The following is a 22,967-nucleotide window of genomic DNA, read 5'->3' on the forward strand; positions in this document are numbered from 1 at the left end:
CTGGCCCCGACCCCTGACCCCAAGGTCAGTATTCTGTGACATCACAACTCTTTGGAGGATGGGTGGGAGGGCACTAATGTCTTCACAGTACATTACTTCAGTACTTCATGAGAGGAAGAGTACTTCATCCCAGTAATATAAATAGTACTTCATCACAGTAATATATATTGTACTTCATCACAGTAACATATTTTGTGCTTCATCACAGTGATAGTAATATTGTGATAGTATTCATCAGTGATAATAAAATTTGGAAATATATTCATCTTTGATAGTAATAATATAACAGTATTCATCAGTGACAGTAATATTATAACAGTATTCATCAGTGATAGTAATATTATAACAGTATTCATCAGTGATAGTGATATTGTATTTGTATTAGTTTGGTCACAACTTGGTTTTTAACCCTAAAAAGATGTATGGATTTGAAATATGATTGTGATCGGGTGTTTGTGTGTGGGGACCCTGTTTATATGCTGGAGGCTAGCTGCTTCTTATGTGGTTTACTCACATAAGGTAGAAGCTAAACGCTAACAGTAATGCTTCAACAATCTCTTTAACCTCATGCTATCTACACAAACGATATGCCATATGAAAGAGGCTCCAAGGAGTCCCACGGTACAAGCCCTATCATGTGGTGGGCTCATGATGAGGTAGTGAGCAGTGAGGTGCTGATAGATGGTTGGAGCTGACCTGTGCTCCCCTGGTGTTTAGAGCTGAATGATGAAGAGGCTTCTCGTTGGAGGATTGATCATCATTCATAATCCTGACCATCAGGCGTGGGGCTCAGATCGCCTCAGACTCAACGACAACACTCTGACTCACTTTGATCTGGAAAACAACAATTAATCCCTAAGAAAGCTTAAATAAAGGAAATCATTGTCTACTCTTATTACAGTATAACTAAGTGATTATTACCGACTATAATCACTGTCATATTCCATTAAGTTGTACATTTGATAATTTGTTGAGTCATTGGTTGACTCGCCGATCTGTAACTGATGCTTTGAAACCATGGCAACATGATCTCCCTCATGAGCGGCCATCTTAGTTAGGATGCGGTTGCTCACCGCATAACGTTGGTTTAACGTGTGGGTTTATAATGTTTAAGATGTTTAATATGATATTATTAGGATTATTAAGGGGCCGTAATCCAGACCGTTGATTCAGACTGTCCTTGGCCCTAATTAATCCTTCTTTAATACTATGTAATATATATATATATATATATATATATATAAAATAATCATTATCAGTCTTTTTGGAAAATATTTTAGAGTTGCTAGAATACACTGGTCTTGTGGGACTTATAATTAAAATATTATAAGCTGTTTTTTCTTTTTGCTGTAAATAAAGTTTCAACTCCCAATTCCAGTCTGCTTATTTCATGTTGTGGTAGACTCTCTCTCTCTCTCTCTCTCTCTCTCTCTCTCTCTCTCTCTCTCTCTCTCTCTCTCTCTCTCTCTCTCTCTCTCTCTCTCTCTCTCTCTCTCTCTCTCTCTCTCTCTCTCATTAGACTTCAGCAGTAATTGATAAATGTTCAGTCTAGTAAACCGATATCCAGCCCGCGTCGCCTCGTCTGAACCCACTCGGAGGAAAGAGTCACTTTCTCTTTCAGATGACCACGGGATTTATTTGATATGGCTCAGAGGAGATAACCCCTCCCACTTTATGGCTCAGAGGAGATAACCCCTCCCACTTTATGGGAGGGGTTAAGCCTGTAGGTATTCTCCCACGGTTTAGCGGGGCGGGGCCTGGAGAGAGCCCGTAGCCCCCTCCAGCAGGTCGTCCCTCTGGTGGATGCCCAGAGAGAGCACCTCCATCTGGGTGTGTGACTCTGGGGGGGGGGTTTCTATCTCAGACCCGTGTGATGTGTTGGTCCTCGGCACCGGGATACCTCTCCATCTGGACGTCATACGGTGGCTCGGGAGGGGGGGTCGGGTACGAGGAATGGTTTGGTGGGGGGCTGAGGCGGTGGGGGGGGGGGAGAGGTCAGGGTGAGGAGGGTGCGGGTCTGGGGGAGGGTGGGGGGCCGGAACCGGTGCTCGTACCGGGTACGTGCCCCCCCCTGGCAGCCACGTCCAAAGCCCCCCCCCCCCAAACGGGAAGCCTGGAGGGAGGAGGGGGTTAGAACAGTAAAATAATGTCAGTTTAAAATGAGCAGGTTCTGCTGAAGCCAGCGGTCCGTGCTCTGCTGGACCCTGTTGGGGGGGGCCTGATTAGGGCCTGCAGGTTAACGACCTGGGCCAGCCTGCTCACCTGTCTGCTCAAGAAGAAAATAAAGGTCACAGAATCTTGGACAGGGCAAAAGAAAAATCATGGATAATATAATACTACATAATACTATATTAACAACAGTGTTTTCTATAAAAAGGTTAAGTTATAAACAATTTATTTATTCTTTAAAGGCTAGAGACTTAGCCAAAATGTGTTAAATCCTTTCCTCTGGGATGAAATATTCATTGGTATTATACATTACATATCATACAAAATATCTGTGCTTTTCTGACAATAAATCAGCAGACTGTTCAAAAGTACACTCCACCAGGTCACCCTAAAATGCAGCAGAATGCAGGAATCACATCTACGATATTCGTAATCCCTCCCCCTTTGTATACTTCATATACCCCTGTGGCTTCCTGAGGGCTGAGCACCCCCAAAAGTCAGAACATAGAATCGCCCCTGGTCTAGCCAGAGACCACGCAGCGATATCAACATGGATCCGGGTCGTGGTCCCGGTCCAGATCCGGGACCCGGATCATGACCAGGACCCGGACCCGGAACCAGACCTGGACCCATAGCGGGACCAGGACACGGACCCGGATCTGGACCAGGACCCGAACCGGGAACCGGACCGAGACCCTTACCCGGATCAGGACCTGGTCCCGGTCCGGGTCCTGATCCGGGTCCTGGTCCGTGTCCTGGTCCCAGTCCTGGACCTGGTCCTGATCCGGGTCCTTGTCCCGGTCCCGGTCCGGCTTGTGGTCCGGGTCCCGGTCCTGGTCCTGGTCCCAGAGTTTCTGCTGTAACCCAGTGGACTGGAGGATCAGAGTTTCTGCCATAAATTGGCTCAGTGATCTGTGTGTGTGTGTGTGTGCGTGTGTGTGTGCGTGTGCGTGTGCGTTTGGGTGTGTTCGTTTCCCCGAAAACACGTTACCTGCGCTGAGAGGGCGGCTGAGAGTCAAACCGGTTCAGCTCACTCCCTCATAAGTTTGTCGCAGCTTGGAGCCTTTCTTTCTCCGCTTTTTAAACCTTTCACCTGATTAACTTGTATAAGGTTAAAGTGTTTTATAAACACTTTAACCTCAGTTTCTTCCCTTACATTTATACTTGCATTACTTTATACCGTATGGACGCATTTTAATCCCGGAATAGAGACGATAAGGTAAGGTAGGCCGACAGTATACTACCTTTTATATTGTCTTTCGGTTATGTAGGCTTATATGATAATGAACAACCAGCTTACTACCGTTAATATTGACTTTAGGTTACTGGTATATAATATGGACCTCATCTCGGTATATGTCTGCGTGTATCGCTTATCAATTAGGCCTAAAGACAGTTTACTGTAGAGAAGGCAACCTTGGTTCATGTTTCACTGCTTTTCTGACCCGTGTGGTAAATCGGACACTGCGTTCAATATTCAAGTGATTCGTTTGTCTTGATGCTACTCCGAATTAAAATAAGGACGTGACAGAAGTCCTTTCTATGTGCTGATATTTAAAAAAGTTAATATTGACTATCGATGTGTTGAGCTTCACCAGTTGATAGATAGGGAATCTGTGGTTCAGTAAAGTGACAGAATTCAGACTTTGGTCCAGTGGAGAAATTATTCTAACGTTCTTTACTTTAATGGTACCGCAATGATTTTTTAAGTCTATTGTATATCTTTTTTGTGTTGTAGTTTAAGCACAGTTACAAGGTGTTTACTAATTCATCTGTCATCTGCAGTACACATCTGTACTGTAGTGAGGGCAGTGCGGTTATGTTGTGGGGTTCATATCGATGGTCTATGACGTCCATAATGCTTTAGTGTGAAGCAGTCACAAAGATCTTCTCTCTCAATAAACAGCTAAAGTTCAAAAGGCAATTGAAGTGATGGATGAGTTGTGTTTGTGTCCAGGTCTCCAGTCTACTATGGATGAGGAGAGAGAAGAGGGGGGTCCTACCTCTAAGACCACTCTGTCTGGGGAACATGGCCGCCGGAGCAAAGCTAAGAGGTAAGAAGAGGATCTCTCTCTTCTGTGACTGCTGTCACTCTCAGAGCTCAGCAGTGATGCATCATGACTCCATCATTAGTCTGAGTAAAAGGTGTGTGTGTGTGTGTGTGTGTGTGTGTGTGTGTGTGTGTGTGTGTGTGTGTGTGTGTGTGTGTGTGTGTGTGTGTGTGTGTGTGTGTGTGTGTGTGTGTGTGTGTGTGTGTGTGTGTGTGTGTTGAAGCCCAGAGAAGCAGGAGAGAACAGACCCCCCTGGACCCAGCTGTGTCTCCATGAAGAGTGGCTGGTCTATGGATAATCCTCTTAGTTTTAAAGATGGAAATCAGTCTATCAAGAAGAGGTGAGGATTTATCAGAGATCATAAAGATACAGCTTCCATCGAACGTCCATAAATCCTGTTTCTTGTTTTTCTAGAAGAGTCCAGCAGGAGAGAGCAGACTCCCCTGGACCCAGCTGTGTCTCCATGAAGAGTGGCTGGTCTATGGATGTACCATTGGTGTTTAAAGATGGACGTCCCTCAAGAGAGGAGAGGTAGGGGTTCAAACAGACGATGAAAACAGACCACTTGGTTGTTTTCAGACTACTGATATCTACGTGTGTGTGTGTGTGTGTGTGTGTGTGTGTGTGTGTGTGTGTGTGTGTGTATGTGTGTGTGTATGTGTATGTGTATGTGTGTGTGTGTGTGTGTGTGTGTGTGTGTGTGTGTGTGTGTGTGTGTGTGTGTGTGTGTGTGTGTGTGTGTGTTGTAGCCCAGAGCAGCAGCAGAGAACAGATTTCCCTGGACTCAGCTGTGTCTCCATGAAGAGTGACCGCTCTATGGATGTACCATTGGTGTTTAAAGATGGACGCCCCTCCAGCGAGGAGAGGTAGGGGTTCAAACAGACGATGAAAACAGACCACTTGGTTGTTATCAGTCTCTACTGATACTCTACTGATCTACAAGTCTGGCGAAATAGAATTGTGTGTGTGTGCAGTGGCGATTTTGGTTTGGAAACTCTGGTGGGGCCCATGCAGGAAAATATTATAACGCAATCCAGAAATACCACATATTACTACCATCACAAAAAAAACAGTAGCAAGTGACAGAGGGGACCAAAATTGCAACTGAATAATGCCATCACTCAAACGCGAATCTGACGACATATATTAGGCTATTATAGCAATAGCACCACCAAATGGCAGCGTTCAAGATCTCACAATATCAAAACTCAAGAAAACAACAACGTGGCAACAATAAAAACACAACGGCGCACACCCTTTACACAGCAGTCAATATACAAAGCCACCACTCACAATATACCAAAAAAAGAAGAAGTATGGTTTAAGTTGCATTAAGTTTGCAGGCCACCATACTGTACAATTAACAATGAATCTAGCCTGATAGAGTGGTTGCCTATTCAGACCTGGATAATCCTGGGTGAAAATTTTAAGTAAGTTTGGGCTAAGATGGTAAGCATTTTTTTCCGCTTGAACCACTCCTGGTTGAACGATCTATTCTTGTCCTTTCCCTCTTGAATAATGATTCAATCCGTCGGGCGATGTGGTCCCAAACGTTTTATCTCCAACTTCTGTTCAAGTGCTAAATCTCACATGAGACAGATACTCAACACGATTCATCATTTAATGAATGAAACGTCCATTTGTTGTTATTTACTGTAACAGTAACTACGTTAGCCAGCTAGCAAGATCTGATCGGCTCCCGCCGTAAACCCCGCCCTTTCTACAAATCAGCCAATGAGAAGAGCTTTGGGGCACTAAACTTCTGGCCCCACCGTCGAAACAGAAGCGGGCGCTTGCTCGCGCAACAGCACCAGTTTTCTACACTGCAGCAGACGGGGCCATCTCGGCTGTGCCCCACCGAGCGGAACAGACGAGACGGAGCAACGAACTATTTCACACGCAACTTGAATTTTTTTGGAGAATCAAACCAGTCCTTTGTGCTGAAAAGGTTGGGGACCCCTGCTCGAGGGTCTATCTGACTCTCTGGTTTCTCAACGGGGGCGTTCGCACAACCTAGGGGGGGCGCTGGGAACGTGATTTTTTTAAACTTTCATGGTTTTCTAAATTTTTGGGTGAAAAAACGTTGCATTTCAAATACAAAATATATAGGCCTAATTAGGCCTCTGTGCGCGATCTGTTTTCGTGGGGCCCAAGTTGCCCGGGCCGCGGTGCCCGTGGTTCCCGGGCCATTCATTCTTTCGTTCACGGGGCACGGCGGGAGTCGCGGGAGTGCCGTGGTCCCGGTCAAGGACGACGGGAGACGAGGCCTCTTTTTCTCTCTCTCTCTCTCTCTCTCTCTCTGTCTCTGTCTCTGTCTCTGTCTCTGTCTCTGTCGCTCTCGTCGCTCTGGAAGTTTAATTGGGTTTATTACAGTGATGGACAGTGCTGTTAGCCAATCAGAAGTGCTACATTTGCATGTCATGAATATTCATGAATATATGTTTTTCACCAAAACCGACTCAGAGGGCATTCATTGCTATTAGTGACCACCGCAAAATCAATGAAAAACGATGCATTAATAGCTTTAAGCAATATAACACGAGTGTGAGTGGGGTTTATTAAAAATAAATGATAGGGGGGGGGTGGCGCCAGAGGATCAGGGTAAGGTCAGGTTTGCTCAAAAAAGGTTGAGAACCACTGGTCTATAGCATATAACCGCGTTGTCTGATTACTAGTGGTGGGCATATATTATTATTTTTAATCTAGATTAATTCCAAAATTAATCTAGATTAAAGTGGCAAACGGCAAAAAATATGTTTGTGTACCTTGACAGCGGTCAATTATACTGGGCAATGGTGATTTATCAAATATAATTCACTGCCGGAAGTTGTGAAGTGCCCATGCAAGTGAACGGAGCATAAACAAAAATAATTGACGGCTGACCGTTGGGAAGGCCCATGCAAGTGAATGGAGCAGTCTACAGCATTGAGAAGAGCCGTGTAATAATCCATAATAATGTAAGGTTTAGAAGTTAAATATTTGAAAGTTGTAGAATAAATTAATATAATTTATATTGGAGTTAATTTGCTAGAAATGTACTTACAATTTTTAGTCAGTTAATCATTTACATATTTATGTTACACAATTATTACATATTGACATGTTTACATTAACACAGTCAGGATATTCTGTTGAATCTGCCTCTCTGATTCCCTCACATTTACCTCAGTCTAAATTCTAGCTTCTGATTGGTTAGTTCAGTCACGTGATGGGTCCGAACAAGGAAGTGTTTGAAAATAGATTAACGGCAATATTTTTTTTGTTGCGCGTTAATGCAGCCGTTAACGCCGATAACGGCCCACCAATACTGATTACAGTTTAATAAATTTTTCCCAATTTACCAGCTCTCGTTTTGAAGAATAATCACCGCACCATTCGTTTCAATGGGAATAGCGACAGTCTATACTTTCAACATAAAGTGTACATATTTATAATTTGAAATCTGTCCCAGCCTTTAAACCACCTATACTATAGGGTCTATACTAGCATATAACCGCGTTTTCTTATCACAGTTTAATGTAACAGTAAGCTGAAAACATCCTAATTAACACCGCAACTGCAAATGAACCACATGGAGGTAACCACGGCAACCGGTCAAACAAATGTTATTTTTGCGATCATTCTGCTCGCGCATCCGCCGTGTTGCTAAGCAAATAATCCCCCTATAGCGCGACTGCGGTCCATTTATTAATAAAGAAACGGTTAACCGTGTACACGAAAAAGTAGGGGTCGTGTAAACGTTTACAATTCTTTGTAACCGTTCACACCCCTAATATCAAGTACTCATTATCTTAATTGCCAATTCTTTATCCACAAATATGGTCCCTTCAATGGACCAGGAAGTGCTTCATAAAAGGACCTTCTACGTCATCAAGGCAACGCCACCTGTGTTTGGAGTAGGACGTTCACTAAGTGGTTGGCAGACTGGAAAAACACAGGATTTTACACACACGTGTGTGTGTGTGTGTGTGTGTGTGTGTGTGTGTGTGTGTGTGTGTGTGTGTGTGTGTGTGTGTGTGTGTGTGTGTGTGTGTGTGTGTGTGTGTGTAGCTTGTCTGGCTGCCTGGTCACACAGGAAGGCTGTGCTTCACTGGCCTCAGCTCTGAGCTCCAACCCCTCCCATCTGAGAAAGCTGGACCTGAGCTACAATCACCCAGGAGACTCTGGAGCTGCGCTGCTCTCTGCTGGACTGGAGGATCCACGCTGGAGACTGGACACTCTCAGGTATGGAGAGGACAGCTCACCACTCAGGGACAAAGCCTCCTACTAGGATTCATGCTGCTAGATGAAGTGGTTTGAAGAGGCAGCTGTCACTCATGTTGTGTAGAACATGATGAGACGGCAGATGATGAAGGTGAATGTTTCAACATGCTGCTCTCACTTTGTTTCCCCCCCAGTGTGGAGCACGGTGGAGTGTGGAGGCTGAAACCAGCTCTAAAGAAGTGTAAGTGTCTGTTTGATTCATCACATCACACACTCACTATTGAGACGGAAAGTCCATCCACACAGCAGGTCCTACTGCGAATGAAGATGATGGCTGACATCATGTATCTTCCGTATATTAATACTGTCGACCATCACAATTGAACCTGCTTGTATAAAACCCAGAAGGTATTACATTGTTACATTGAGGGGGGGCGACCGGGCTGAGGGGGGAGGGGGGGTGACCGGGCTGAGGGGGGAGGGGGGGGGGGGTGACCGGGCTGAGGGGGGAGGGGGGGTGACCGGGCTGAGGGGGGAGGCGTGAGGGGGAGGGGGGGGGTGAGGGGGGGTGACCGGGCTGAGGGGCCGGAGGGGGGCTGTGGGGGGGGAGGGGGGATGAAGGGGTTGAGGCGGAGGGGGAGGGGGGGATGAAGGGGCTGAGGGGGGAGGGCTGAGAGGGGGGTGACCGGGCTGAGGGGGGAGGGCTGAAGAAGAAGAGAGAGCGATCACAAAAGGTCTGAAAGAGAATAAAAAGAAGAAGAGCAGCCTGGATCCAAGGAGAGATGTTTGTTGTTGATCTGTTCATAATATTGTCGTTGTTTTCATAACGTTGTTGTTGAGGTGTGTGTATCTATGAATGTGTACATATGTATATGTATGTATGTGTTCATATCTATGTATATGTACAAAGAGCGCAGGAGAACAGCACTAGTGATGATGATGAGGATGAAGAGCGGTTCAGCAGCTCATCATGTCTGGTTCTCCCTCAGATGCCTGTGACCTCACACTGGACCCCAACACGGCCTACAGACAACTCTCTCTGTCTGAGGACAACAGGAAAGTGACGCTGGTTATAGTGGACCAGTCGTATCCGGATCACCCAGACAGATTTGACGCCGTGCCCCAGGTGTTGGGTAGAGAGGCTCTGACTGGCCGCTGTTACTGGGAGGTAAAGTGGAAAGGATGGGTTGAGATAGGAGTGACATACAGAGGAATCACAAGGAGAGGAGCGGGTGATGACAGCGACCTTGGAATGAACAACAAGTCCTGGAGTCTTGATTGTGATGATGGTGGTTACTCTGCCCGGTACAACGGTACACTAACAGACCTCCCTCTCCACCCCGCTGGCTCCACCAGAGTAGGAGTGTATCTGGACCGGCCTGCTGGCTCTCTGTCCTTCTACAGAGTGTCCCCAGGTGGAGGAGGGTCCTCAGACACACTGACACACCTCCACACCTTCTGGTCCTCCTTCACCCAGGAGGACCTCCTCCCGGGGCTCTGGGTAGGGGGGGGCAGCGTCTCTGTGATCCCTCCGCGGTAGAGGGGGGGGGGGGGCCCGGCGTCGGTTATAGAAAAAGAAAACGGGCGCGGGGGAGGAGGACACACGCACGCACGCACGCACGCACGCACGCACGCACGCACGCACGCACGCACGCACAGAGAGGACTGATGACTCAGTGTCTGTGTTTACACACAATTACATTGTGTCTGTCTGTCTGTCTGTCTGTCTGTCTGTCTGTCTGTCTGTCTGTCTGTCTGTCTGTCTGTCTGTCTGTCTGTCTGTCTGTTCTTTAAAGTATAGCATGATAAACCATGAAAAGACTTTTAAGATCTCCCATAGTTAGATAAGCACATTTATTATTTGTAATGTATATAAAATACCTATTGATGGTTCATCTTTGTATATTTTCAGACTTCACCAGTTTTGGTCTTAAGGGCTCTTATATCATAATTGTTGTCATAATCCTGATTTACAACCTGATTTAAAGCAGATTTTATGTTTTATTCTTAATAACCAAGTGGTCTATGGGATAATGTTGCATGTTGTAAATTTCTTTAGGCTGAATCTTGATTTTTTTGGGTTCCGTTTGGAACCAAGTGGCTGCAGAACATGTTCAGTTATTAAAAATACGTGCACACCTGTTGATGATTTGTAAAGTCTGCTGCTTCTATTGTTTTAGTCCTTGTGTTTATTGTGTACATGTAAGGGACAATTTTTCTGTCTCATTTGTTAGTGAAGCATAATTGCAATAAACAACTCAGTGGATCCAACTGAATGTTGTCGTGTGTTCAGCCGATGATTTCTTGTTTTATTAGTGATTAATGCTTCCATCAGTGCCTTAAGAATAATAAGATATTAATCACAAATTAAAAATAGAGCAACAAATGTTTTTCTGATATTATTCTGGGACCTCCTCCCTGGGTTTTGGTTGAGGGGGGGGGGGGGGGGCTCTGTGTCGGTTGTAGAAAGAAACCACAGACAGACGACCGGACTCTGTCTCTCTCTGCCTCCCCCATCCCCCTCTCCCATCCCCCTCTCCCTCCCCCCACTCTCTCCCCCCACCCCTCTCTCTCCCTCCCCCCCCCCCCCCCCCCCCCCCCCCCCCCCCCCCCCTCTCTCTCCAGAGCGTCCGCGGGTGTCTCTGCTCCAGAGGAGCCCCTCCTCCCCAGTGGTGTGCCATGCTACAGGCTTCTACCCTGACAGGGTGGTGGTGTTCTGGAGGAGAGACGGCCAGGAGCTCCATGAGCAGGTGGACCCCGGGGAGGTCCTCCCCAACCACGACGGGACCTTCCACGTCAGCGTGGCCCTGGACCTCACGGCCGTCCCACAGGAGGACTGGGGGAGGTACGAGTGTGTGGTCCAGCTGAAAGGCATCGAGGACATCCCCACCCCCCTGGACCCCGCCCTCATCAGGACCAACGGGGGTAAGACTGGTGTTGGAGGGGATGGAGGTGGTGGATTGTGGGTAAATGAGTTCCATGAATAGGGCTAGGCTCAGATCAGTCCCTGAGTGACCCTGAGCTCCAGAACCTATTTTAGAGGAATAGTTACACTGACGTTGTGTAGCATCACGTGACCGTAGACATGGGGTTCAATGATGGACGGATGGACGGGCAGGGTCTGTAATAACATCTATCATTACACACCTGATTTTATTTTCTTGATTTACCTTCAAGGCAAGAGTCACCTCCTTGATTTCATTCTCGTTGGTGTCGCTGTTGCTGCTGTTGTTGTTGCTGCTGCTGTTGTTGGAGTCTTTGTGTACCAGAAGAGGAACGGTGAGTGGATCAAACTCTGCAGGAGGACAAACACCTGATCTCCACCTGCTCTTACTTCCTGTCCCCTTCCTAGAATCTGATTGGTTGTCTTCATACACTGGAGGTCTGGTGGTAGAAACCTCTCCACCTCTGAATGATGAACCTTCTCCAATGTCCACAGAGATGTTGTGGCATTAAGAATATGAAAGTATAATAACATGAGGATATTCACCACTGATACAACACTAATCATTTCTCTTGATCCTTAGATTCAGACAAGCGTCACAAACCAGTTGGTGAGTAAAATATGTTTTATTGCAATTCTGCTCTTATGATTAATGCTACTACCAATACAGAGACCTTGGTGACTTGTCAAGCTCATTGGACTATACAGCTCTGTAGATCTGGAAACATCTAGATACATCTATCTCACTGGACTGTACAGCTCTATAGATCTAGATACATCTATCTCACTGGACTATACAGCTCTATAGATCTAGATCCATCTAGCTCACTGGACTATACAGCTCTATAGATCTAGATACATCTAGCTCACTGGACTATAGAGCTCTATAGATCTAGATACATCTAGCTCATGACCTCACCTCCTCCCATTCTGCTACATCCCAGGTTCTTCTGACAGCTGCTCTGAGAACACTGAGGGGCAGAATCCGGCTCCTGAGGCCCAACCTCTGACCACAGTCAGTACTTTACCACTTTACAATACTTATTCAGAGTCATATGTTCAAAGTTAGATATTATCAGCAGCCTACTTTATCACAGTAATAGTAATACTTTAACAATAATCCATCTCAGTGATAGATTAACAGTCATATGTTAACGGAACTTCATCATTGTAATAGATTAACATTCATAAATTAACGGAATTTAATCACAGTAGGCAAGGCAAGGCAAGGCAACTTTATTTATATAGCACTTTTCATACACAAGGCAGACTCAAAGTGCTTCACATATAAACATTGTCATACAATAAAATAAAATAATAGATAAGTAAAAGAAAAACATATGCAAAGAAATGGGTAGAATAGAAAAAGGCATTTTAGTATTAAAATAGAAAATAAAGGCAAAGTTAAAAAAGCTTTTTAGAAAGTGCAATGTATTTAAGATTTTAGCAGAAAGCTATAGCAAACATAAAAGTCTTCAGTCTTGTTTTAAAGGTGCTCAGAGTTGGGGCAAGTCTTAAATCCTCTGGGAGTTTATTCCAGCTATTTGTTGCATAGTAACTAAATCCTGCTTTCCCATGTTTTGTGTTTACTCTGGGGATAATTAACAGATTGGTCTCAGAGGATCTTAGTGGTCTAGAAGGCTGATGTAGTGGAAGCATATCAGTTAAGTATTTTGGGCCTAAACCATGTAGGGATTTATAGGTTAGCAACATGATTTTAAAATCAATTCTCTGACCTACAGGAAGCCAATGTAACGATTTCAGAATTGGTGTAATATGATCAAATTTTTTGGTCTTTGTTAGAACTCTAGCAGCAGCATTCTGAACAAGCTGAAGCTTCCTCAGAGTTTGTTTTGGGAGACCTGTGAGGAGACCATTGCAGTAATCAAGCTTACTAGTGATAAAGGCATGTACAAGTTTTTGTAAGTCTTCGGTGGACATGAGCCCTCTAAGTCTTGCTATATTTTTAAGGTGATAATATGCCGATTTTGTAACTGATTTGATGTGACTGTCAAAATGTAAATCTGAATCCATGATAACCCCTAGATTTCTGGCTTTGATTGAGGTTTTCAGGGACAGAGAGTGAAGGTGTTGGGTTACTTTAAGCCTTTCCGTTTTAGAACCAAATACAATTATCTCTGTTTTGTCCTCATTTAGTTGAAGGAAATTTCGGCACATCCATTCCTTCACTTGCTCAATGCACTGGCACAGGAGATCTATGGGCCGATAGTCATTTGGTGATAGCGATACATAGATTTGCGTGTCATCAGCATAGCAATGATGGTCAATATTGTTATTTTGCATGATTTGCCCTAGTGGGAGCATGTAGATGTTGAATAAAGAGGGTCCTAAGATCGAACCTTGTGGGACTCCACATGTCACATTGGTTGATTCTGATACAAAGTCGCCAATGGAAACAAAGTAGTTCCTATTTTGTAGGTAGGACCTGAACCAATTTAAGACAGTGCCTGAAAGCCCCACCCAGTTTTCTAACCTTTCCAGAAGTAATGTATGGTCTACAGTGTCGAATGCAGCACTGAGGTCAAGTAGCATTAGTATTGAGGTTTTGCCAGAGTCTGTGTTAAGACGGATGTCGTTTACAACTTTAATAAGGGCGGTCTCAGTGCTGTGCAGGGGTCGAAATCCTGATTGGAAGGTGTCATAGCAACCAGTTGATGCCAGGAAGTGATTTAGTTGCTGGAGGACAACTTTCTCAATGATTTTACTTATGAAGGGTAGATTTGATATTGGTCTGTAGTTGTTAATAATAGAGGCATCAAGGATCCGCTTTTTTAAAAGGGGTTTAATAACTGCAGTTTTCAAAGCTTTTGGGAACTTGCCTGACTGGAGAGAGTTGTTAACTATCTGCAATATGTCTACTGCTAGGCAGTCGAAAACATTCTTAAAGAGGTTGGTAGGTATAGTATCAAGGCAACAGGTGGATGGCTTTAGTTGTGTCACAGTTTCCACAAGATTTTGAGAGTCTATAACATTAAAGCATGCCATCCTTGCCACGTAATTTTTGCCTGAACAGGGTGGTAGTCCAACATTTTTGTTTGACGTGGAGATATTGATGGCTCGTCTGATACCTTCAATTTTATCAATATAAAAAGCTGCAAACTCATTGCATTTCTGCGTGGAATGGAGATCAGGTGGAATTTCTATTGGGGGGTTGGTCAGTCTGTCAACAGTTGCAAATAGGGTTTTTGCATTATTAGTGTTGGTTTTAATGATATTGGAGAAAAATGTTTCTCTAGCATTTTTTAAGTCTAAATTGTAGGCACGGAGGCTCTCTTTATAGATATCATGGTGAATATGAAGTTTTGTTTTACGCCAGATGCGTTCAACCTTCCTGCATTCCTTTTTCTGTGCTGTTACAGAAGCAGCTTTTCTCCAGGGTGCCTTTTGCTTTCCAGAAATCGTTTTAACCTTATAAGGTGCAATGACATCTATGACTTTCAAAATTTTCAAATTAAAGTTTTCTACAAGATCATCAGCAGAACATGGGTTTAGAGGTGGTAGCAAGGAGATGGCCTTTTTAAAAAGTACATTAGAATCTTCATTGATATACCGTTTTTTGACAGTGTTTGATTTTTTCTGTATGTCGGGAATAAAAGATATGTTAAAGAAAACACAAAAGTGGTCAGACAAGGAAGGATCAGTCACAGAGAGATCAGAAACATTGAGGCCCTTTGTGATAACCAGGTCTAGAGTGTGCCCCTTACAATGAGTAGCCTCTTTCACATGTTGAGACAGTTCAAATGTGTCCAAAATGGTAAAAAGTTTTTTTGCACATTTGTCATTCAAATCATCAGTATGAAAATTGAAGTCACCAGTTATAACTAGACAGTCAAATTCTGTGGAGATGCTAGACAATAATTCTGTGAATTCATCGAAAAAATTTGCAGAATATGTGGGTGGCCTGTAAATAATTAATAGGAGAACTCTGGGGGAGCATTTCAATACAGTACTAAGGTATTCGAACGATGGAAAATCACCAAATAACATCTGTTTCCCCTGAAATACATTTTTAAATATAGCAGCAACCCCTCCACCTCTTTTTCCAGATCTACATGCATCAAAAAAGTTATAGTCGGGAGGAGCTGTCTCTATCAGAACGGTTGCACTGTTATTTTGTTCCAGCCATGTTTCAGTTAAAAACATAAAATCCAGTTTGGAAGTGTTAATAAAATCATTAACTAAAAATGATTTGTTATTAAGAGACCTCACATTAAGTAGAGCCATCCTGATGGTGCTGTTGATAGGCTTTAAGGTTGTTTTTGGTTTGGAGGCAATAGATATGAGATTTGTGAGGTTAGCAGTGTGTCTAAGTTTCCCTTTGTTTACTCTCTTAGTGGTTACAGCATGAATGTGAAAGTTGCCCTGCTTTGACGTAGGCAACCTTGGGTTCAGCAGATTATGAGAAACTTCCTTTATACTGTGTCTACGGCTGAACCCTTTTTTGTCTCAGTAATACTCAGGACTACTATCAGTACGGTGGTGGGGGTGGGGCGCCATCCTCCTGGGTGATAGCAGCCTGCGGCCATGACGTGGCGATGCTATCATTGACACAGATGCAAGTTTGATGCCAGCATATTCCAGTTTCTTAAATTCGGCTGGAAAATCGCAAAGGGAGACATCGGAGACTCTATCCCAGCTGGAGTTGTTGTTGTGGCTATGGGAGAGATGAGGCTGGAGGTCATCGTCGATGGGGGAGTGCAGAGGAGGGGGGTGGCCGTTCCTCGCCAAGCCAGCATCAGCGATGGGGGAGGGCACAGTGTTGATGGCGTTGGGCGGGCTGTTGTCTCTCTTCAAGGTCTGTGGGCTGTCTGCTATCTGTGTGTCAGATAGTGGCAGAGTAGTTGTGTGGGGGAGGCTGTAGTCTCGCTTCTTCTCAACCTGTGCTCTGATTGTGGCCTGTGCGTCAGACCATGGCAAGATTGTGGCCTGTGCGTAAAGCGAGAAGAGAAGATTGTCCCTCAACAGTTTTGAGCCTAACCTGTTTGGGTGTAGGCCATCTGCTCTGAAAAGATATTTGCGCCCCCAGAATAAGTTGAAATTGTCAATAAAGTCCCTTCCTCTTTCATTGCAGACTCTGGAAAGCCATGTATTCAGTGCAAGTAGACGACTGAATCTGTTTATTCCCCTGTCAACTGTTGGTATGGGTCCACTGATGGAAGACTTGATGTGTATTTTGTCCAGTGTATCCAATAGATCAGTGTAATCCCTCTTCAGAAGTTCTGACTGTTCTCTTTGAATATCATTAAATCCTGCATGCACAATAATCTGTGAGATTTTTTAATCAGTAATAGATTAATAGTTATATTTTAATAGCATTTCATCACAGTAATAGATTAATAGTCATATTTTAACAGTACTGCATCACAGTAATAGATTAACAGTCATATTTTAAAGATACAAGATTATTTTACAATGTTGTGTTGCGCGTAATGAACTGTATTGTAAATTGCCTCCATCTTGTCTCCTGACTCCTGTGGCACAAAACAAACATACCCACAGTGCACACACACTCACTCTCCCCTTCTCTCTCTCTCTCTCACTCTCACTCTCTCGCTCACACACACACACACACACACACACACAAACGCAAAAACACACACACACACACACACACACACACACACACACACACACACACACACACACACACACACACACACACACACACACACACACACACACACACACACACAGACCACATCTACGTAGCTTCCTGGTACAAGAGGACCTACAGTGTGTATATATCCTGTCACATTAGACTTCAGCAGTAATTGATAAATGTTCAGTCTAGTAAACCGATATCCAGCCCGCGTCGCCTCGTCTGAACCCACGCGGAGGAAAGAGTCACTTTCTCTTTCAGACGACCACGGGATTTATTTGATATCAGTACTAATGACTCAGAAAGAATCAACAAACTCCATTCATAGACTATTGGTCCAGAGTCGCCTTGGCCAGAGCCACAATGATATGCGAATTTGAAGCGTTCATGAGCGACAACAATACCACAAAATAAGATCTCATAAAGACGCCACATTGTAACATGAGCAGCTATGACTCAGAGGAGATAACTCCTCCCACTCTACGGCTCAGAGGAGATAGCCCCTCCCACTTTATGGCTCAGAGGAGATAACCCCTCCCACTCTATGGCTCAGAGGAGATAACCCCTCCCACTTTATGGCTCAGAGGAGATAACCCCTCCTACTGTCACTCTGCATTCACAGGCCGTGACTGACCTCTAGTGGAGGAGGTGAGAGCAGAGGAAGACGGGGCAGGATGGGCCTACAACTGGTGTACAGTATTATGTATAAATGTTACCGTTTGAGATGATGCTTTATAATCTAATGTTGGTTTATAAAGTAACTAATGTACTGTTACTGAAATTTACTGATGTTATGATGCAGTTTATGCTGTTTCGGGTGGATAATTCTCCATGTAATCTACAGTTGGTTTATAAAGTAACCAATGTACACTTACAAATACATTTCAGATGTTATTAAGCAGCTGTTTTAGGTGGAGAATGAGATTGCAACCAAACTATTAAATAAATAAAGAATTTTTGTACAGTGAGCTTTGCGTTGAATGAATAGTTGTTTTATTTTCCCACTAACAGTTAACGTTAAAACATACAGACGCAGGCGTATCGCCTCCAAATGTATGCTGGGTAATAATGTGTTAATCCCATAGCTGCCCACAGAGTCGATGCGTCCTCATCAATCACTTGTCAACAGAGCAGAATTCGGCCAACAACCCGAGCAGGTTATTAAAGAGACACAGGGACTGTCCAGTCTGAAACAAGATTAGAATAGTTCACATTCTATGGATAAAATAACATTCAAATTGCTTAATTAATTTAAAAAAAGTCATTATGAATCTAAAATAATATGTGTGAAAGCAGAGCTGGAGACTTGAGGCTTGACATGACCTGTGAGACTGGACTCTGACTCCCTGCTGTGAGACTGGACTCTGACTCCCTGCTGTGAGACTGGACTCTGACTCCCTGCTGTGAGACTGGACTCTGACTCCCTGCTGTGAGACTGGACTCTGACTCCCTGCTGTGAGACTGGACTCTGACTCCCTGCTGTGAGACTGGACTCTGACTCCCTGCTGTGAGACTGGACTCTGACTCCCTGCTGTGAGACTGGACTCAGACTCCCTGCTGTGAGACTGGACTCTGACTCCCTGCTGTGAGACTGGACTCTGACTCCCTGCTGTGAGACTGGTCTCAAACTCCCTGCTGTGAGACTGGACTCTGACTCCCTGCTGGGAGACTGTTCTGGACTTGACCTACTTGAGACTTGACTGCTTGGAGACTCGGGTCTCTCTCTCTGGAGACAGAAAGTAAAGATGTGGTCATGTTCCATAAGGGCTGTTTTAAACGATCAGTGTATCATATCATCACTGCATGCATCGTTAGTCTGTTGCATAATCATTCCAAAAAAACTATGCTTCCAAATATATCCCTTCTTTAAACTGGTCTCACGTGCCAAGCTAAGGTAGGCCTAGTGTTGATGAACCGAACATCGGAATAATAAGAAATATTGAGAGAATGAAGTACAGACAAGAAGAAGAAGAAAATAAATCAGTGAATGAAAAGTGACAGGGAATTGTGTGTGTGTGTGTGTGTGTGTGTGTGTGTGTGTGTGTGTGTGTGTGTGTGTGTGTGTGTGTGTGTGTGTGTGTGTGTGTGTGTGTGTGTGTGTGTGTGTGTGTGTGTGTGTGTGTAAACCAAATAAACGCATCATCGCATGACTGTCACAGACTCGGACACTCTGTGATGATAAACTGTCACTGTCACTGACACTATGGGATAACCAACACAGTCTCACTTCAAATTCCACCTGTTATCAAGGGCACCTTAGCGTCTGTCACTGACGGTAAAGGTGCCCTTCGGAGTATTCTGCAGACGGAGAGGGGGTTCAACTCACTACAATGTAACGCCATCCCCGGCAATGTTTGGCGTTCAGAGCGGGTGCTCCAGCAGCCCATTCACTCCTGTTTTAACCCGACTACGGCTCTAATAGACGCTGGGAGCATCTTTCCTATTGGATCATTTTTGATTTTTTTTTCTGTGAAAATGGCGGACATACTTTTTATTCTGGGTGGAAAATATGATAATTTGGGTTAGTATAGTAACGCCATTAAAAGTGTTTATGCAAACATTTCTAGCGAGAAATGTGCATTTTACCGTCATAGTCTTCGCTCGGTGAATGTGTAGGAGGATAAATATATTATTATGAAATATAATGATTATATTATTAATTATTATCATTCCGATGATAGCAATGTGAAGATAGTTAAAATGCCGTCACCTATGGAAGTAAACCTGTCTGAACGGTTCGGCTCCTCTGAACAGGAGTTTTCTGGTGTCGTACGTTTTCATCCATATCAGTCACGCGTCTTTCTACAGTCCTGGAAGACACGTCTTTAATCCGGAGATGAGGGTGGCTCTGTTTGGTGATCCATTAAAGATAACCTCTGAACTGCTCAGCCTCCTTCATGTGTCCTCCATCGGAGATCAGAGAAGGGCTACAGACAACGATTTCATAGCAAAGTACGCACACAGCTCGGTCCTTCAGGGAACCAATCAGACTTACATCCATACACATCCTCTCATAAACAGTAAATCATGCGCATAAATACAAAATATTGGAATAAAAAGGAACACACTGCAATCTCAGAAGAACTCATGGGTAAAAAATGCAGGATGCCTTAATTTATAAAATGCGCAGACATAAAAATACAAAAACATAGCAAAAGCATGTTTAAGTATTAAAAACAAATAAGTGCTGGCAGATAATGTGCAAAATAGATTAAACTGAGTAAATAAATAAATAAATGGGTACATAAAATAAAGATAAATAAGGCATAGTGAAGCCATTCACACATTCATACCATCCTTCACATAAAAGAAGCCTCCAACAGAATAAAAGGAAGAGTGAAAGAGGTGGAAGGCCTCAATAGATCATGATGTGAAGGATCAACTGTAAGGATAAAAACGTGCAACATATTAAAACGCACAGTCGACCCGACGCCATGCAGGGAACCCCCCAGGAGGAGTCCCAGGACCCCCCAGCGCCCCCAGCAGCGTCCCAGTGCGGCCCCCACTCCCTGATGTTCAGGCCCAAGGGGGGGAGGGTCTTAAGCTTGGCTCTCCACCTCTGCTCCGCCTCCTTCCTCTGTCTGTCCGCCCAGCACGCCTTCACCTCCAGCCCGGTGATGAACAGTGAGGTGATGGGGTGAGTTTGGAAGCGTTGGACGATGTGAGTGTTGAGTGTGCCTACGTGTATAGTATATAAGAGCTGTTTAAGTCGGGTGAGTATCGTGTGCTTTGTTTCGCTGTCATATATGACGTGGCATTGGGAGCATGTGACGGCGTAGAGGATGTTTTCGTCCTGCATGGTGAGGTTTAGTGTGACAGGTCTGGAGGTGGAGGCGTGCTGGTTCCAGACGACCGCCAGCTGCTGAGAGGGGCTTTGGTGTGGAGGGGGGGGGCTTCTGATATCTGGGGAGAAGCGGCCCCCACCAGGACATCCTGGAGGTCCTGTTGTTCCTGTAGGCTGATAGTGTGGGGTTGGAGTGTGGGGTTGTTGTGTTGTGCGCGTGTGAATGTGTGTTTCAGTGTGGAGTGTGTGTGATGTGTTGTGTCAATGTGCTGATGAGGGGTACGATGTGTGTGTGTGGCTGCCCCCCCCCCCCCCCCCCCCCCCCCCCCCGATCGTCTCCGCTCCTGATGTCAGCGGTCCCCTCAGGGAGCCTGTCGGGGAAGACCCCCTGACTCAGGGATCCAGGCCCTCCTAGTGGGGGCCCCCCCTCAGCCGGCCTGTGGACGGGGGGGACCCTAAGTCGGCCCCTCCAGGGTGGGAGGGGAGCCGGTTAAGGGGAGGCGTAGAGGAGGGGAGGCTGGTTAGGGTTAGGGTTAGGGAGGTGGTGGGGGTCCACAGTGGAGTTACAGTGAGACGGGGGGGGGGGGGAGGAGAGGAGGAGGAGACGCACGGAGGGACGGTTGGTTAAGGTTAGGGCAGGCGGGGGCGGGGGGGCGGGGGGTCCCCCACCGTCTCCTCCGTTCAGAGTCTGTGCAACCCGATGATTGTGATTCAATAATAGCCGCCAACGTGGGCTGGGGGTGGAAGCTCCTTCATGGAGGAGTGTGTGAGGGTCACTGGGTTTGGAATAAGCTCTTGTGTGAAGGACTGTGTGGGGTGCGTTTGGGTCAGGGGAAAAGACAATCTTGGGCACCAATCCCTTTCTCCTCCACCTCGTGGTTCAGTCCACTTCAGATTGATGTGGACGTGGAAGAACCAGAGACGTCGGAGAACCCGACGCTGTCGTTTGAAAGTCATAATATGGTCTGGAGGCGCACACAGCTTTTGGCCGTGATAGTTAATATTATATGATATAGATATCTGCTTATAATGCTTTTGTGCTGACTTTCCTGCAAAAGTCAAATTAGTGTGTGTGTGTGTGTGTGTGTGTGTGTGTGTGTGTGTGTGTGTGTGTGTGTGTGTGTGTGTGTGTGTGTGTGTGTGTGTGTGTGTGTGTGTGTGTGTGTGTGTGTGTGTGTGTGTCAGTTTAACCGGAACTGTAAAGTAAGAGCGTCTGAGAGAGAGAGAGAGTGAGACTTTCCTGATCTACTCACTCACTCACTCACTCACTCACTCACTCACTCACTCACTCACTCACTCACTCACTCACTCACTCACTCACTCACTCACTCACTCACTCACTCACTCGCTCACTCACTCGCTCACTCACTCGCTCACTCACTCGCTCACTCGCTCACTCACTCGCTCACACACTCGCTCACACACTCACAAGTTCCGAACTATATATTGAGCCGGAACTATAGTGGTCCCGAAGCCGTGCTAAGTTTTGCTGTCTTTCCTTTTGATATGAAACTGGTTTTGTGTACAATCTCAAACTCGAACAATTAATCCACAGGACGATTAATCATTCATTTATTCTGATATTTAAACCGATTTAATCTCTCTCTCTCTCTCTCTCTCTCTCTCTCTCTCTCTCTCTCTCTCTGTCTCTCTCTCTGTCTCTCTCTCTCTCTCTCTGTCTCTCTGTCTCTGTCTCTGTCTCTGTCTCTCTCTCTCTGTCTCTCTCTCTCTCTCTCTCTCTCTCTCTCTCTCTCTCTCTCTCTCTCTCTCTCTCTACCTCTCCTCTCTCTTCTCTTCTGCGCTGTGAAAGAGAAACGCAATCCCAAATGACTTTTACAATAAGCAGACTCCGATCGTCGGGTTTGACTGGTGAGTGGCCCACAGTTCACCGTCCAATATGCTCATTTTTAAGTGAAAATTACCCAAAGGAAATTTAATCTACCTGAACTTTATTATTACAGTTCACAATCCATCCATATGATTATTCCTTCATCTAAACAGTCTTTTTTCTTTTCATCACTTTAGTGGTTCAGAAATGCATTATTTAGCTCACAGCGCCATCAATTGGCAGCATAGTTACAAAGAAAATAAAGGTCACAGAATCTTGGACAGGGCAAAAGAAAAATCATGGATAATATAATACTACATAATACTATATTAACAACAGTGTTGTCTATTACTAAGATAAAAAGGTTA

At 45.0% G+C, this 22,967-nt stretch overlaps 3 protein-coding genes across 4 annotated transcripts in view; all 3 read left to right on the forward strand.

Moving 5' to 3' along the window:
- LOC130382364 (class I histocompatibility antigen, F10 alpha chain-like) overlaps positions 1-1,365 on the forward strand; it is a 9,708-nt gene extending 8,343 nt beyond the window's left edge. For both annotated transcript variants that reach the window (XM_056590061.1, XM_056590060.1), the window contains exons 7-8: positions 1-24; positions 718-1,365. The exon at positions 1-24 is cut by the window's left edge and continues 44 nt beyond it. In XM_056590061.1, the coding sequence (XP_056446036.1) occupies positions 1-24; positions 718-723 (30 nt within the window). In that variant the 3' untranslated portion in view covers positions 724-1,365. The remainder of the gene's footprint in view (positions 25-717) is intronic.
- Positions 1,366-3,579: 2,214 nt separating this feature from the next.
- On the forward strand, positions 3,580-9,963 carry LOC130382197 (uncharacterized). Its single transcript, XM_056589805.1, has 6 exons — positions 3,580-4,223; positions 4,635-4,751; positions 4,970-5,086; positions 8,271-8,444; positions 8,618-8,664; positions 9,413-9,963. The coding sequence occupies exons 1-6, from the start codon at positions 4,102-4,104 to the stop codon at positions 9,961-9,963; spliced, it is 1,128 nt and encodes a 375-aa protein (XP_056445780.1). The 5' UTR covers positions 3,580-4,101.
- Positions 9,964-10,091: 128 nt separating this feature from the next.
- Positions 10,092-18,106, forward strand: LOC130382198 (class I histocompatibility antigen, Gogo-C*0101/C*0102 alpha chain-like). Its single transcript, XM_056589806.1, has 6 exons — positions 10,092-10,101; positions 11,052-11,348; positions 11,601-11,702; positions 11,951-11,977; positions 12,312-12,382; positions 17,610-18,106. Exons 1-6 carry the CDS (start codon positions 10,092-10,094, stop codon positions 17,625-17,627), a joined length of 525 nt encoding a protein of 174 aa, XP_056445781.1. The 3' UTR covers positions 17,628-18,106.
- The last annotated feature ends 4,861 nt before the right edge of the window (positions 18,107-22,967 follow it).

This window comes from Gadus chalcogrammus, chromosome 5 (assembly GCF_026213295.1).
Source record: "Gadus chalcogrammus isolate NIFS_2021 chromosome 5, NIFS_Gcha_1.0, whole genome shotgun sequence".
Taxonomy (NCBI): Eukaryota; Metazoa; Chordata; class Actinopteri; order Gadiformes; family Gadidae; genus Gadus; species Gadus chalcogrammus.